This window comes from Stegostoma tigrinum, chromosome 3 (assembly GCF_030684315.1).
Source record: "Stegostoma tigrinum isolate sSteTig4 chromosome 3, sSteTig4.hap1, whole genome shotgun sequence".
In the NCBI taxonomy this organism is placed as follows: domain Eukaryota; kingdom Metazoa; phylum Chordata; class Chondrichthyes; order Orectolobiformes; family Stegostomatidae; genus Stegostoma; species Stegostoma tigrinum.
The window spans coordinates 58840287-58857641 of NC_081356.1; the positions used below are offsets into that span (position 1 = coordinate 58840287).

General features: G+C 40.6%; 1 protein-coding gene across 1 annotated transcript in view; it reads right to left on the reverse strand.

The window, feature by feature from the left end:
• The window catches only part of naa35 (N-alpha-acetyltransferase 35, NatC auxiliary subunit), a 78028-nt gene that overhangs the window by 10551 nt on the left and 50122 nt on the right, over positions 1–17355 (reverse strand). Inside the window, exons 17-19 of the mRNA XM_059644628.1 lie at positions 12312–12490; positions 10446–10582; positions 9071–9138 (exon numbers count right to left, since the gene is read on the reverse strand). Coding sequence (XP_059500611.1) covers positions 9071–9138; positions 10446–10582; positions 12312–12490 — 384 coding nt within the window. The remainder of the gene's footprint in view (positions 1–9070; positions 9139–10445; positions 10583–12311; positions 12491–17355) is intronic.

The window sequence follows — 17355 nt, forward strand, 5'->3', positions numbered from 1 at the left end:
ACATTATCCAGTGAGAAAATTATCAAAGGGATTTTCTAACTTGAGCTTTAATTGCCCAGATTGAGGGGCAAAAGCTGATCAGTTCAGAAGATCTATACCAGCTGCTTAAAAGCCTTAAAACAGTCAAGTAATTAGAAATCTTTTTCTTACAGTTCAGCAAGTTAGCCTGTAAATGTGCATATTTGGATAAGACGGAAAGAATCACATTTGGAATTTCACTGAAGGCAATGCAGTCAGTTGAGTAAAAAATGTAACCATGAAGATAAAAGTCAGATTTCACTGATGTTAATTGTATCAGATATTGCTGGGAAAAGGGCAAGACCTTCACAAATTGTCATATATAAGTTATGTATATATTATTTGGATAACAAGGTGTAGAATTGATTGAACACAGCAGGCCAAGCAGGATCAGGGGAGCAGGAAGGCTGATGCTTTGGGCCTAGTCCCTTCTTCAGAAATTTTTTTTCTGATCAAGGGTCTAGGCCCGAAACGTCAGCCTTCGCGCTCCTCTGATGCTGCTTGGCCTGCTGGGTTCATCCCGCTCTATACCTTGTTAGACCATAAGACATAGGAATGGAAGTAAGGCCATTCAGCCCATCAAGTCCACTCCGCCATTTAAATCATGGCTGATGGGCATTTCAACTCCACTTCCCTGCACTCTCCCCATAGCCCTTGATTCCTTCTGAGATCAAGAATTTGTCGATCTCTGCCTTGAAGGCAGCCAACGTCCCGGCCTCCACTGCACTCCATGGCAATGAATTCCACAAGCCCACCACTCTCTGGCTGAACAAATGTCGTCTCATTTCAGTTTTAAATTTACCCCCTCTAATTTTAAGGCTGTGCCCACGGGTCCTAGTCTCCCTGCCTAACAGAAGCAACTTCCTAGCGTCCACCCCTTCTAAACCATACATTATCTTGTAAGTTTCTATTAGATCTCCCCTCAACCTTCTAAACTCTAATGAGTACAATCCCAGGATCCTTAGCCGTTCATCATACGTTAAACCAACCATTCCAGGGATCATCTGTGTGAATCTCCGCTGGACATGCTCCAGGGCTAGTATGTGCTTCTTGAGGTGTGGGGCCCAAAATTGGACACAGTATTCTAAATGGGGCCTAACTAGAGCTTTAGAGCACCTCAGGAGCACATCGCTCCTTTTATATTCCAAACCTCTTGAGGTAAACGACAACATTACATTTGTTTTCTTAATCACGGACTCTACCTGCAAGTTAACTTTTAGAGAATCCTGGACCAACACTCCCAGATCCCTTTGTACTTCTGCTTTGGGAATTTTCTCACCATTTAGAAAATCGTCTATGCCTGTATTCTTTTTTCCAAAGTGCAAAACCTCACATTTACTCACATTGAATTTCATCAGCCATTTCCTGGACCACTCTCCTAAACTGTCTAAATCTTTCTGCAGCTTCCCCACCTCCTCAGTACTACCTGCCTGTCCACCTATCTTTGTATCATCGGCAAACTTTGCCAGAATGCCCCCAGTCCCTTCATCCAAGTCATTAATATATAAAGGTGAACAGCTGCGGCCCCAACACTGAACCCTGCGGGACACAACTCGTCACCAGTTGCCATTCCGAAAAAGAACCTTTTATCCCAACTCTCTGCCTTCTGTCAGACAGCCAATTCTCAGTCCATGCCAGTAGCTCACCTCGAACACCATGGGCCCTTACCTTGCTCAGCAGCCTCCCGTGAGGCACCGTATCTCAGTATCTCCAGCATCTGCAGTTCCTACTGTCTCTATATATTATTACTGGATTCTTTTGCATAATGCTTCTGTTAAAAGTACTTTGGCAGCTTCTTGCAAATATGTTCAGTGAGTGACTACCATAGTAACAAAACTTTAAAACTAAAAAAAAACTTATGGTCTATCAATCTAGGATTCTCTCTAAGATTTGACCTTTCTAGTATTACCACCAATTATGATCATAAATTGAGAAAAAGTAGTTGTAAATGGCTTCTTGAAAACATTCATGATTGAATTGAATGCAGGATGCTGACTGACATCTGCAGTTTGCAGATTAAAAAGACCTTGGCTATTCTTTACATTGCACATGGGAGAACCTTCCACAAGAGGTAGTGTGTTTCTTGTCCTCTTCGATCAGCATGTAGAACGCTTTGAGTGGCTATAAACACCAATACATTTGGTCAATGATGGGATAAAACGATACTGATACATAAAAGGCTATGGTACCTACCCAATCATTAAGATGATCAACCAGGATTTGGCCTGTGTCTCCTGTCCATGCTGCTCACTCCCTTCTCCCATCACTCCAGCTAACATGCAAGCTGTGCTCCCTCCTCCCATCCCACCTTGCTTTGCACACCCTCCTGTGCAGACGTAACTTTGTATGCCTTGATCTGTATGTCCTTGTTTGCTATGAACTGTCTGTACTGCCCACAAAACAATGCTTTTCATTGTACTTGGGTAATTATGACTACAATCAATCAAATCAAAAAGCCGACACTCAAGTTCTGCTCCCTATACCCTGCTGACAGGTGGCCTTGTTCCCAATTAGAACTCAGCTCAGTGCATATCTGCGCCAGACTTCTGAAACTCTCCTGCACAGTAGCCCAAAGATCGGCCAGACTGACTCTTCCATCTTGTCCACTCATAGATTCTGTATCTGGAAGAGCAGCAAGAGCTGAAATGAAGGAGTCCTGTGTGGGAAGCTCCTCCAATCACAGAGAGACAAAATCTACGGCTGGAGAAGCGACACCTCAAAGAGTCTGTCTCTCCCACATCCAGGAGGTGTAGTCATCCATTGAATTTTTGTGGGTGCTTTGGAGTCTCTGGGATGATCTTTGGGTGGTGTTGCCCTCATATAGTTCTATTCAAATACACATATTTTCAACCAGACATTTGCCAGCAATGGCTCCTCTTCCTCAAATGGACTATAACCTGCAGAGAGCATCATGTACCATTTCACGATTGAAGCAGCCACTCTGGCACAAGGGGCTTTAGTTTTCTAATGCACACTCATCATACCCAGCTCTATCTCTTCATCACCTCGTTTAATAGCTCCATGAACAACAACTTGACCAATATAAATAAGACAAGTTACTTTGCTAAACAATGTGAAGACTGACTCCCATTTCTGTGTCACCTACCATAAACTTCCTCTTCATGAAACTGATTCCAGTCACCCTCAGACTAAGCCAGACCATGCACAAATACAATGTCCAATTCAACACTCAGATAATCCAATACCTTTTTAAGATCACAGGTATAATCTTATAATCTAATTTCACCATGGTACGAGGTGATGATCCTATCATAACTCATTTACTGCTAAAACACTCATTTATATCTTTGTCACTTAGGAGCTTAAAATATTCTGATGCTTTCCTGGTCAGCCTATTATTTTCCACATTCTGAGCTGCTGATCTAAATTCTACTGCCTATATTGTATCCTGCACCAAGACCTGGTGATTATGTTCATCCATCACTAGTTCTCACTGACTTACACTGGTTCCTGTTCCACCAGTACTCAAATTTAAAATACACTTCTTTAACACTGAAATCATTTTACAGCCTTCTTCACATCCATCTTTGTAATCTGCCTCAGTTTGACAAACACTCCTCAATTCTCCATTCTAGATAACAAAGTGTGGAGCTGGATGAACATAACAGGCCAAGCAGCATCTTAAGAGCACAAAAGCTGACGTTTCGGGCCTAGGCCGTTGGCCCAAAATGTCAGCTTTTGTGTTCCTAAGATGCTGCTTGGCCTGCTGTGTTCATCCAGCTCCACACTTTTGTCATCTCGGATTCTCCAGCATCTGCAGTTCCCATTATCTCTGATCTCAATTCTCCATTCTGCCAATTTTGGCATTTTGTACTTCCTCACTTCCCTTACCCACCATTAATAGGTATGCTGTTAGATGCCTAGGCCTCATGTTTAGAAACTCTTTTCATATTTTTCCACATACTAACTCCCTCTAAATAAGCCACAGAATCATACCAGAAGTCTCCTTTAAATTAAAACATATATGCATTTGAGAAGTGCCTTGGGACTACTTTCTACATTACATTTGCTATTTAGGGCTTGTTACTGTTGAAGACTTAGGACTAGATCTTTGCCTAAACGGTCAAACTGGTAGCCCTTAAAAGTGGTGGGCCAGACCCGATTCTAGAATTCCCACCCCTTTCCCGTTTTGGCAATATTTACCAGGTTGGGATTAGAGAGTGTGGGTAGTTTGCCCACACACAGCACTGCTATTGCTTTACTGCAGGGACGGTTAGTATATTTGAGCCCCTTCCATAACAACAGGTGGTCCAATGCCTCTCAGAGAAGTCAAGAAAAGCAAGCAAACCCTGGTTCCAAGTGGGAAGCAAAAAAAGTCAATTGTTCATGGAATTCTTCTCCAGATTGTTTTTATTACAAAAACTGTATGGATAATTAAAATGCTGCACTAAAAACTGGCTGTGCTTTCCCCGCAGTGACTAGTTACATGGTTCTCTCCTAGTTTTGTCATGAAAATAAGTTCAGAATTACAGTTGAGCTTTGTGCAAGTGTTGAGATGTATCAGAGTATGTTTCTCTTTGCTAAAATGCTATTTTGCATTCAAAACTGAAGTCACCACATGGGTTCTTTACAGTTACAATTAGGAATGATTGAAATATCTGTAAGCGCTTTAAATTAAACAAAAATTGTCTGTGGCTTTCAGTTGAAAACAAAAAAAAATTTCTCCCAAACGGTCTTCATTGATAAATCACCTGTTTTTGTAGTTGCAGCAGACTTAATTATTTACTTGTGTAATTTTTTTGATACCCGGAGTCATCATGAATGCTCAGCAGATTTTCAAAAGCTACAGAACTAGATACTTCAAGAGGGGGCTGACAGTTTTAAGAGATTATTAAACAATGTGGTAAGTGAATTAGGGTTTTTACAACAAATTGAATTGTGGAGGGGGCTTAACTTCTTACGGGATGGTTCATTTGATTTGTTTTCCTCAAAATGTTTGAGTGAGAATCTCTATTAGGTTGGAGTTTATCTTTTTCACGTCTATTGCAAATACATGCGTTCCTGCGGAGTGATGACTGTGATCACTGGATAGTGGATGAATGATACATAGGGGAATAGAGAAGCAAAAAGGCGATGAAGGGATAAAGGAGTATGAGGGAAATTGGGGAGGCCATTGTCGGTGATAGATGGTTTGTTGGAGAGGGTTCTAGAGCCTAATATTTTTATTACATTTGCGCTATGTCTCAGTGTACATAGAAAAGCATTCCAAGCTGTTAGCTTCATCATCTGCCACTCCAGTTTAGTGTGTCTGTATGTGGGGCCAGAATACCCAATTTTCCCCTCCTCTGCCTCATCAAATATAAAAGATTCAAAGTGTAATTTAGCTGAAGAAAACCCTACAAATAATCTAACATAATAAAATGCACCTCGTAACTACATGATTAAATCTGTTTTACACTTCTCCAAAACTGTTTGATTTTTTGTTGTTTAAACACTGGCAATATTTTAGATATTAATGACTGCTGAACTGAATACTGAAACTTCAAGTGAGTTTCAAGTTACTTTAAAACACAAAGAGGCATAGTAATGTCACAGATGGGATCATTAAATTTTTCATTTGAAAATATTATAAAAAGGAGCCAAATGTGCATTCTGTGAAACTGTGCAAAAAACACATACTCAGATAACATAGATGAAGCTTGTAATCTCCTACAATAGTTCTGATGTAAAATAAAAGCAGGCAGAGACCCAGAGGGTTCCAATAAAACCTTTAGTGAAAGTTAACTTTCTTCTCAAAAGTTTCAAAGCCTCTTGTTACATATTCATGTTATTGTGAAATATGTATTTTTAGGTTTTTCATTTTTTAAAAGTGTTCATTTAAGATTATAAATGACAACTATGATGGAGGAGGAATGGAGTTAAAAAACAAAGTAGTTTTGTAAATTCACCTTTTCATGATTTGCATATGTTACAGATTATTCACTTAGAACATAGAACATTACAGCACAGTACAGGCCCTTGGGCCCTTGATGTTGCGCCGACCTGTCATACCAATCTGAAGCCCATCTAAACTACACTATTCCATGTACATCCATATGCTTGTCCAATGACGACTTAAATGTAGTTAAAGTTGGCGAATCTACTACCGTTGCACGCAAAGCGTTCCATACCCTTACTACTCTGAGTAAAGAAACTACCTCTGACATCTGTCCTATATCTTTCACCCCTTAATTTAAAGCTATGCCCCCTAGTGCTCGCTGTCATCATCTTCGGAAAAAGGCTCTCCCTATCCGCCCTATCTAATCCTCTGATTATTTTATATGTCTCAATTAAGTCACCTCTCAACCTTCTTCTCTCCAACGAAAACAGCCTCAAGTCTCTCAGCCTTTCCTCCTATGACCTTCCCTCCATACCAGGCAACATTCTAGTAAATCTCCTCTGCACCCTTTCCAAAGCTTCCACATCCTTGTTATAATGCGGTGACCAGAATTGTACGCAATACTCCCAAGTGCGGCCGCACCAGAGTTTTGTACAGCTGCAGCATAACTTCTTGGTTCCGGAACTCGATCCCTCTATTAATAAAAGCTAAAACACTGTATGCCTTCTTAACAACCCTGTCAACCCAGGTGGCAACATTCAAGGATCTGTGTACGTGGACACCAAGATCTCTCTGCTCATCTACACTACCAAGAATCTTACCATTAGCCCAGTACTTCGCATTCCGGTTATTCCTACCAAAGTGCATCACCTCACACTTGTCCGCATTAAACTCCATTTGCCACCTCTCAGCCCAGCTCTGCAGCTTATCTATGTCTCCCTGTAATCTACAACATCCTTCGTCACTATCCACAACTCCACCGGCCTTAGTGTCATCTGCAAATTTACTAACCCATCCTTCTACGCCCTCATCCAGGTCGTTCATAAAAATGTCGAACAGCAGTGGACCCAACACCGACCCTTGCGGTACACCACTAGTAACTGGTCTCCAAGATGAGCATTTCCCATCAACCACAACCCTCTGTCTTCTTTCAGCAAGCCAATTTCTGATCCAAACTGCTATTTCTCCCACAATCCCAATCCTCCGCATTTTGTACAATAGCCTACTATGGGGAACCTTATCGAATGCCTTGCTGAAATCCATATACACCACATCAACCGGTTTACTCTCATCTACCCGTTTGGTCACCTTCTCAAAGAACTCAATAAGGTTTGTGAGGCACGACCTACCCTTCACAAAATGTGCTGACTATCCCTAATCAAATTATTCTTTTCTAGATGACTATAAATCCTATCTCTTATAACCTTTTCCAACACTTTACCAACAACTGAGGTAAGGCTCACTGGTCTGTAATTACCAGGGTTGTCTCTACTCCCCTTCTTGAACAGGGGAACCACATTTGCTATCCTCCAGTTGTCTGGCACTATTCCTGTAGACAATGAAGAGTTAAAGATCAATGCCAAAGGCTCGGCAATCTCCTCCGTGACTTCCCAGAGGATCCTAGGATAAATGCCATCTGGCCCAGGGGACATATCTATCTTTACACTCTGTAGGATTTCTAATACCTCTTCCTTGTGAACCTCAATCCCACCTAGTCTAGTAGCCTGTATCTCAGTATTCTCCTTGATGACATTGTCATTTTCTAGAGTGAATACTGTCGAAAAATATTCATTTAGTGCTTCCCCTATCTCCTCTGACTCCACACACAACTTCCCACTACTATCCTTGATTGGCCCTAATCTTAATCTTGTCATTCTTTTATTCCTTATATACCTATAGAAAGGCTTAGGGTTTACCCTGATCCTATCCGCCAACAGCTTCTCATGTCTCCTCCTGGATCTTCTGACCTCCCTCTTTAGGTCCTTCCTGGCTACATTGTAACCCTCAAGCGCCCTAACTGAGCCTTCACATCTCATCCTAACATAAGCCTTCTTCTTCCTCTTGACCAGAGATTCCACTTCCTTTGTAAACCACGGCTCCTGTGCCCTACAGCTTCATACCTGCCTGACAGGTACATATACTTATCTAGGACACACAGGAGCTTTTCCTTGAATAAGCTCCACATTGCTAATGTGCCCATCCCCTGCAGTTTCCTTCCCCATCCTATGCTCCCTAAATCTTGCCTAATCTCATTGTAATTGCCTTTTCCCCAGCTATAACTCTTGCCCAGTGGTATATGCCTATCCCTTTCCATCACTAAAGTAAACATAACAGAATTGTGATTGCTATCAAAGTGCTCATCTACTTCCAAATCTAACACCTGGCTGGACTCATTACCCAGTACCAAATCTAATGTGGCTTCGCCCCTTGCTGGCCTGTCTACATACTGTGTCAGGAAGCCCTCCTGCACACCCTGGACAAAAACTGACCCATCTATAGTACTCGAACTATAGTGCTCCCAGTCAATATTTGGAAAGTTGAAGACCCCATGACAACTACCCTGTCTCTCTCACTCCTATCGAGAATCATCTTTGCTATCCTTTCTTGGGACTGATTACTTTTAGAATACTTTAGTGTCTCATTGGTACGTTCCTAGCTGTTTTGCTAACTACAATAAAACAACAGGAAATTGCAACTATCATCCGATCAACAGAACATGGCAAAAAAAATTGATATGTTAACTTATAGGGAATTAGCACTGTAAGCAAGACTGAATACATATTATTGAATATCAGATTTAAATAAAATAGAAACTTAAAATTAAACAATGTTTGTTTTCCATTTGCTGTGTTAGATCAGTCACAATACCTGATACAAAGGCCTTCTCTTGGGGTGTTCCATTTGAGAGAACACTCAACACAGATATCAATTAGCCATCAACTGCTCCTGTACTATGTGTATATAGCGTACATAATTGAAAGACAACAGAATGTTGTAATTAGAGCACATTAAAGAGTGAGAAGTGGAGGGAGCACAGAGGAGGAGTGTGATGAGAAACATTTTTGTCTTTATGTGGTTACAGGATTAACAGTGTGTTTGAATGATTATTTTTCCTCTGCTGTATTGTGAAGTTCACATCTTCTCTGATCTCCCTCACATAGCAAGATATATGCTACAGTTTACCAACATTTTTAAAAGCAAAAACATCCTCACCTTATACATTCCAGCACACATATTATGATAAGCCTGGCTCAAGGTGATCTCTTTGCTCAGAGGTCGAACTGTATTAAAGATAAAGAAAGATTTTTTTTTCCCCTCGAGTCTGAAAAATAATTCAATTCTGAAACACTTAGAATTCACTTAAATAAATCCGTTAAACATGATTTACATTGGCACAGGTTTCTGCTTTTAAACTTCTTTCACAGAAGTGAGTGTCAATAGTGAGACAAGCATTTTTTGCCTCTTCTTAATTTCCCTTGAGAAGGTGGTGGTAAGCCAACTCAGTGCTGTTAGGAAGGATAATTAACTGTCAGCATTAGCCCATTGTCGTAGTGACTGCAACTGAGGCCTGGATTTTGCAGTCAGTGCAGAAGAAAGGATGCTTGCATTTTACCTTACAGAAAATTGCTCATAAGATTGAGTGACTACTATGTGACTTTCCCCTTTCTGATGGCAATTTGGATCGGGAATCAAGTTAAGGTTGATCTTGACAGCAGCAGCAGTAAATCTGGCAGGCCAATAAGTGGCAGTTAAGTGCCGTGGGTGGCACGGTGGCTCAGTGGTCAGCACTGCAGCCTCACAGCACCAGGGACCTGGGTTCGATTCCAGCCTCGGGTAACTGTCCGTGCAGAGTTTGCACGTTCTCCCCGTGTCTGCGTGGGTTTCCTCTGGGTGCTCTGGTTTCCTCACACAGTCCAAAGATGTGCAGGCTAGGTGGATTGGTCATGCTAAATTGCCTGTAGTGTTCAGGGGTGTGTGGGTTATAGGGGGATGGGTCTGGGTGAGATGCTTCAAGGGGTGATGTGGACTTGTTGGGCTGAAGGGCCTGTTTCCACACTGTAGGGAACCTAATCAGATAAACTGAAGTATTTACAACAATATAGGAAATTAAAAGGATTTAAAATACTTGATTTTTCATAGGAATTTTCAAGTAACATAATAAATGATGATGATTAGATTTTGATAGAAGTGAAGACAAAGTTGTTTTGAAACAAATGGAATTCTGTCATTATGAAAAAAAGTTGAAATTCCATAAATAATCTGGGGGCCAGTGAAGGTATTTAGCCTGATTATAACATTACAGACCATTAGAAACCCTGTTTCACATCATTCAAAAAGGCAGAAATTTTCCAAAGGCGTTTGAGTGAGAATAATTTCATGAAGAGTATGAGTTCTCAACAACTGCATTGATTTCCAATGATTGCAGCCCGGTATTGTCTCAACAGTGCACCCTCCAGAGAAACACAACATTCTGCAGTACTCTAGAAATGTTGTCAGTTTCAGTGAAGTGATAACTGAATGTTGAGAATATTACTGTCATCACAGAAAATCTGGACTGGAGCTTATTTTAGATGGCATTAGTCTCTACCTTTCTTTTTCTTTTTTGTCTTTTTGCTGCTGCGTCCTTTCTGTTGTTCCTCTACAATCCGCTCCTCTGCCATTTGAGAGGAGTCAGCACGGCTCAGAGTTGATATCAGCCAAGCATACAGGAATTCTGATAGATACCTGTAGGGCAGCGTACACCAAAATGCAGTTACATGGGCTACGGGAACACCTTCTAGACATTTAAAGGAATTATGCGAACAGTCAAATAATGGAGCATGCCGGTTCAAAAGCAGTTGACAGTACTGATTTAAAGATTAAAAAATTGTACTAAATCAGCTGAAGCAGGCTTGCTTTCTAAATAACCTTTGTTCATCTTTCAGATCACTATCATTAATTATACTTGGCCCAATCAAAGATTGGAAAATGACAACAAAACACATTACAAAATGTCAAGTTGGCATCCTGAATGAAGTGTGTTATAACTGACAGATGTATTCACATTTTATAGATGTGGCTTACCAATGCAAATGTCACTGTGGATTATGAAAGGATTGTGGCTTTCCCCCTGGCTTAATTGGAAAGTTTTAAACTAGCACTTTAAAAGGAATATGGCATATTCCATAGCACTTCATTCAGCAAATTCTCTACTGTTTATAAACTTAGCCATTTATTTAAAAGGAATGCTGCAGACTAATCTATTTTCACATAAAACAGAATAAAATGAGTGAATTACGTTGAAACTTGCATGCAAATGACTTCAGAAGAGATTGCAGTGAGCAGGACATTTAGAAGATTTGAAATCTGTGGCTGGCCTCAACACAGAGTTTCACGGAAAGGATGTTTATCAGTGCTGTGACCCTGCAGTTAAAGGGATGGGAAATGGTTACTAATGGTGAGTCAAGGATGATTCTTTAGGGAGTGCAGGCGTTCACAGAGTCTGTCTTGCTTTCAAACTGGTATTCAGCTTTGGGTGCTGGTGATGTGAAACCTGCTCTGGGAACTGCAGCAGAATTAAGTCTGCAGCATCATGTAGTATGTTGCCTCCCCTCCATCAAGGTCAAGGATGTCACTGAGCAGCTGAAGAGCTCTCTGAAAGGAGGGTGAAGGAAGCAGATGAACAGTTGTGACTGATCATGGTCCTTATTGGTGATATAGTTAGAAGGAGGAATGAGGGCCTGCAGACAGATTTTGCGGAGGAGGGACAGAAACTAGCAAGCAGGCCCTTAAAAATTTAGTGAACTCCATTATATTCCCAGGGCAATCTGTTTGTGAGCACAGAGAGAAAAGAAAAGTAGAGAAAATGAATATATGATGGTAGAGAGATTAAGGAAGGATTTTATATTCCTTGGATGTTAGCACTGAATCTGTGGGAGATGGGACCTGTAGAGTGGGTTGCATGTGAACAGAGCTAGGACTGATCTTGTTGTGGCACACAGTTTGTTATTAGGGAAAGCTTAGAATATTCCAGAAGAAATTACCAGCAATGCATATAGATAAAAGGCAGGGATATGGGAATAAATGATTTGCTTTTGTAGATAGCTGCATAGACACAATGAGCCAAATTGAGTCCTTCTGTCACCACCATTCTATAATTCCCTTTCTCCTTCTCAATAGTCACACATATGCAAAATGTTTAAATCAGAGATTGCATTACAGTTCTATTTAAATAAAAATAGTAGTAACACAGTTATAAGACTAATAAAATACAACATGCTATTCCCTAAATTTGAAAATTCAACATTTACAGTTGCATAGGCTGTTCATAACTAAATAAGATGAAAGGCAGTCACAGTTTAAATTATGGTTTCTGAACAACTTTCAATCTGATCATGTTACTTCCAAGCAGATTCACAAAAGACAGTGTTAGCAGTAGAATCTGAATGCTACTACTGTGGTTAAGTTTTCATACCAGTAGACATAGTAGTATTCATGCATGCTATAGAGTTCCAATTCGAAGCCACTCAACAAGTATTGGATCATGATTCGAAGGTTATGGTAGAGGATCCATGTTCCTAAGCATGCCAGATGCTGCCTCTGTGGTTCCTGTTTCACTAACATGCTATGGAGCGCCGCATCCACCTTTTCAGCCTGTAAGCAGGGATTTATATAGTTATGGTGCATTTAAGTTCTTTTCCTGACCCACTATCCTTAAGCGCACTGGTGTTTGAAATGTATTCACATTATCACTTTGAACAATTTCCCTCCATCAGTTACGCCTCACTCCACCTCACTCACCCCTGCTCAAAAAAAGTTAACAAACCCAAGTTAACACTCTGATCAATGGCTATTTGAAAAAAACTCTTTAAAGCTTTTCTCCCTTCTCTAGTCATTGCTTTTCCCTTTCAACTTTCTATATTTTCAGTTTGCCTCTGTGAGAAACTTGTTATTGCAAACATGGCATTGAAAACAATATGATCTTTTGTTTGGTCATATGTGCCATGCAGAAATCAGGCTCTAGTTACCATATTATTAACGTTTGCTGGTCAGTTCAGACAAATTAAGAATCTCTATGGAATTGCTTTTACTGTGACAGATATCACATTACTTAAGTGCTGGGATGTTATATCAACACAATATAATTATCAAATATAATATTATAAACACCTGTCACTTATCCCTTTTGATTTTCCATCCCAGTCTTGGATAAAGTAAATCATTTTCTACACATCCTTTCCCTATTCTTTTACTTTTTCTTGAACTCTTCAAACTTTGCTCCTATTGTTCACTTTCAACGTCAGAATAAAGGTTACTTCTTGTCTTGGATTTAAGACCCTCCTTTGTACGTTCATCACATTATAATCAGAAGAATTTAAAATCAAAATTAACATGGAACTCGAGGTGACTTACATGACAAAAATGTACTAGAATAGTAGCATAATGTTACATTAGTCACGTAATTGTAAATTCAGTGATTATGTACTTCCAGCAGGAAGTGGTATACACCATAAAACCAACTCCCTGTCTTGTACTTCTTTTCAAGTACAGATTTCTACTGGGATTGCAAGCTCAAAATGATTCAAGGTTGCTTGGGGAACTGAAGGCTCAGGGAAGATTTGATTGAAGTTTTCTAGATCATGAAGGTCTAGACAAAATATATAGGGAGAAACTGCTGTCAGTTGCAAATGGGAATTAGGGGGCACAGCTTTACAGTATTTTGCGAAGGAAGCAAATACAGAGTGACAAAACAATTTTTCACACAGCAAGTCATTCAGCTTTGGGATACACTACCTGAAGGTGTGGTGGAAATAGATTCAATTAAAGTGTTCAAAAGGACATTGGATGAATTTTTTAAAATAGAAGCAATGTACAGTTATTAGGAAAGGTCAGGAAGTTTGACACCAAGTCCGAATGGTCACATAACCGGTGCAGATAGGACATGCAGAGTGGTGGTCTTTTGTTTGGTGACAATTCTTGAAATATTTAACAGACAGTATACCCTGTACGAGATTTTGTCGTTGTTCAGGAACACTGCTTATGTTCATTTAAAAAAAAAATTAAGTTTTTAGAAGCTTTATTCATTAGTTGACTGGTGGATATAAGGTGTGGTGACCACAATCCAGAATCTGTAACTGGTTTTATGAATGACGAAAAAGACCTTTAAAAGTTTGCGTTGATTTTAAAGGGATCAGAGATGTTGGCATACAAGTGACTTTTGGAGCCTTGAAAAATTTCTCCAAAAATGTGGGTGACTTATACGTCAAGCATAAAAGTGAAATGATGGCATGGATGGTCATCATTTTGAAATGTTATCTACTTCTGACTCAAAGATTGGAGTGTCTTAAACTCCCTTGCAGATTTGCAACATAATCCATATTACATGATTGATGCTTTTGCCTAATTGTAAGGTACCAATTAATAAAACACATATTTGTGAGGAGAAAACAGAGGCTGACTACTAAATGAGAGTTTAACATTTACTTGGACATGTTACAATGCAGAGTGTGTAAAATGATTATTGGGACTGAAACAAAATGGGATGGTTGTGTGCGCTAGGATTTACCGTAATTTTCTTGAATAAGTAGAAGTAATAGCCCATATAACCTGGCAACCCTTGACTGAAAGTAATATCAAATGGAAGAGTTAATAAATGAGCATCATGTGACTGGACGTAAAGGACAAATACAGACACAAAGAAGTGCTATAGCACAGCTTTTGAAGGATGAAACCCATACTGAGACATGACTGCAGTCAGAGAAAGAGTGAAACGTCAGATTTCTGTGAGAAGAAACTAATATTTTTCTATCAATAAGAGTTCAGTTCTTCTGTCTGATAGAAAATGAAATATGAATTCTGGAGACACACTGCGAATTGGTCTGAATCCTGGAAAGCAGCATGAATAGTTGGAGATGCTAAAGAGCCAAGTATTTTCCCAGAAGTGAACTTTGGAAAGCTACTCCATCAGATTTGTTGATATCAGAGGAAAGGAGGATTATACTTTTGTCCAATGTGTGCAGGAGGGTTTCCTGACACAGTATGTCTAAAGGCCGACAAGAGGCGAGGCCGCATTGCATTTGGTACTGAGTAATGAACCAGGCCAGGTGTTAGATTTGGAGGTAGGCGAGCTCTTTGGTGATAGTGATCACAATTCGGTTACGTTTACTTTAGCGATGGAAAGGGATAGGTATATGCCGCAGGGCAAGAGTTATAGCTGTGGGAAAGGCAATTATGAGGCGATTAGGCAAGATTTAGGATGCATAGGATGTGGAAGGAAACTGCAGGGTCTGGGCACAATTGAAATGTGGAGCTTGTTCAAGGAACAGCTACTGCGTGTCCTTGATAAGTATTGTACCTGTCAGGCAGGGAGGAAGTGGTCGAGCGAGGGAACCATGGTTTACTAAGAAATTGAATCTCTTGTCAAGAGGAATAAGGAGGCTGATGTAAAGATGATGGATGAAGGCTCAGTTAGAGCGCTTGAGAGTTACAAGTTAGCTGGGAAGGACCAAAAGAGAGAGCTAAGAAGAGCCAGGAGGGGACATAAGTTGTCTTTGGCAGGTAGGATCAAGGAAAATCCTAAAGCTTTCTATAGGTAAGTCAGGAATAAAAGACTGACTAGAGTAAGATTAGGGCCAGTCAAAGACAGTCGTGGGAAGTTGTGCGTGGAGTCTAAAGAGATAGGAGAGGCGCTAAATGAATATTTTTCGTCAGTATTCACACAGGAAAAAGACAGTGATGTCGAGGAGAAAATTGAGCTAACAAAAGCTAACTGAGAAAACAAGCTATTAGCTTAGACAGGATTGAGGTTCGTAAGGAGGAGTTGTTAGCAATTCTGGAAAGTGTGAAGATAGATAAGTCCCCTGACCCAGATTGGATTTATCCTAGGATTCTCTGGGAAGCTAGGGAGGAGATTGCAGAGCCTTTGGCTTTGGTCTTTATGGGATTGAGGGTGATTTAGCAGTTTGGATCAGAAATTGGCTAGCTGTAGGAAGACAGAGGGTGGTGGACGATGGGAAACATTCATCCTGGAATTCAGTTACTAATGTGTACCGCAAGGATCTGTTTTGGTGCCACTACTGTCTGTCATTTTTGTAAATGACCTGGATGAGGGCGTAGAAGGATGGGTTAGTAAATTTGCGAATGACACTAAAGTTGGTGGGGTTGTGGATAGTGCGGAAGGATGTTGCAGGCTACAGAGGGACATAGATAAGCTGCAGAGCTGAGCTGAGAGGTGGCGAATGGAATTTAATGAGGGCAAGTGTGAGGTGATTCACTTTGGAAGGAGTAACAGGAAGAGACAGTGCTGGACTAATGGTAAGATTCTTGGTAGTGTGGATGAGCAGAGGTGTCTCGGTGTCCATGTGCATAGATCCCTGAAAGTTGCCACCCAGGTTGATAGTGCTGTTAAGAAGGCGTACGGTGTGTCAGGTTTTATTGGTGGAGGGACTGAGTTCCAGAGCCATGAGGTTACGTCGCAGCTGTACAAAAGTCCGGTGCGACCGCACTTGGAGCATTGCGTACAGTTCTGGTCACCCTATTATAGGAAGGATGTGGAAGCATTGGAAAGGGTGCAGAGGAGATTTACCAGGATGTTGCCTGGTATAAGGGGAAGGTCTAATGTGGAAAGGCTGAGAGACATGAGGCTGTTTTCATCAGAGAGAAGGTTAAGCGGCAACTTAGTAGAGACACGCGAGATGATGAGAGGATTTGATAGGGTGGTCAGTGAGAACCTTTTTCCTGGGATGGTGATGGCTGGCACGAGGGGACATAGATTTAAATTGAAGGGTGATAGATATAGGACAAATGTCAGAGGTAGGTTCTCTACTCAGAGAGTAGTAAGGGCGTAGAATTCCCTGCCTGTGACAGGAGTAGACTCACAACTTTAAGGGCATTTAAATGGTCATTGGATAAACATATGGATGATAATGGAATTGTGTAGGTTAGACGGGCTTCAGATTGGCTTCACAGGTCGGCGCAACATCGAGGGCTATTCGGCCTGTACTGCACTGTAGTGTTCTATGTTCTATGCCATGCTGATGATCAGACTCATAGGTGAAAGGTATTGTTGGATAGGACTCCTCAAACAACATGCATGAATAAAGAACATCATGTGTAGTACTGTATAGCCATGCAGCGCCACCTGTTTGTGAAGAATGATGAATGCATGCAACTACATAAAATGTATCTTTGCTCATCTATTTAAAGTGGAATTTACTTTTTCTATTTGAAGTATTTTTTATCTTTTAATTCATGTTTAATTGGTGTTGGCTGGCTAATTTTAAAAGTCAAAAAGGTACAAAAAGAAAACTATCTTGTTAGTAACTTCTTCATTGGAGATAATTTAGTAAAATTCCCCACAGGGATCATCCGAAAATAATTGAATACCAACCTAGAGAAGAAATATACCCTGGAAGAAGTACCATCCTGTTACTAACTACAGCTGAGAACGGGTGAATATGCCTAGTCTCTGCTTTGGGTAGGACATTAAAACAAACTTCCACATTTCACTCTCAGGCAGT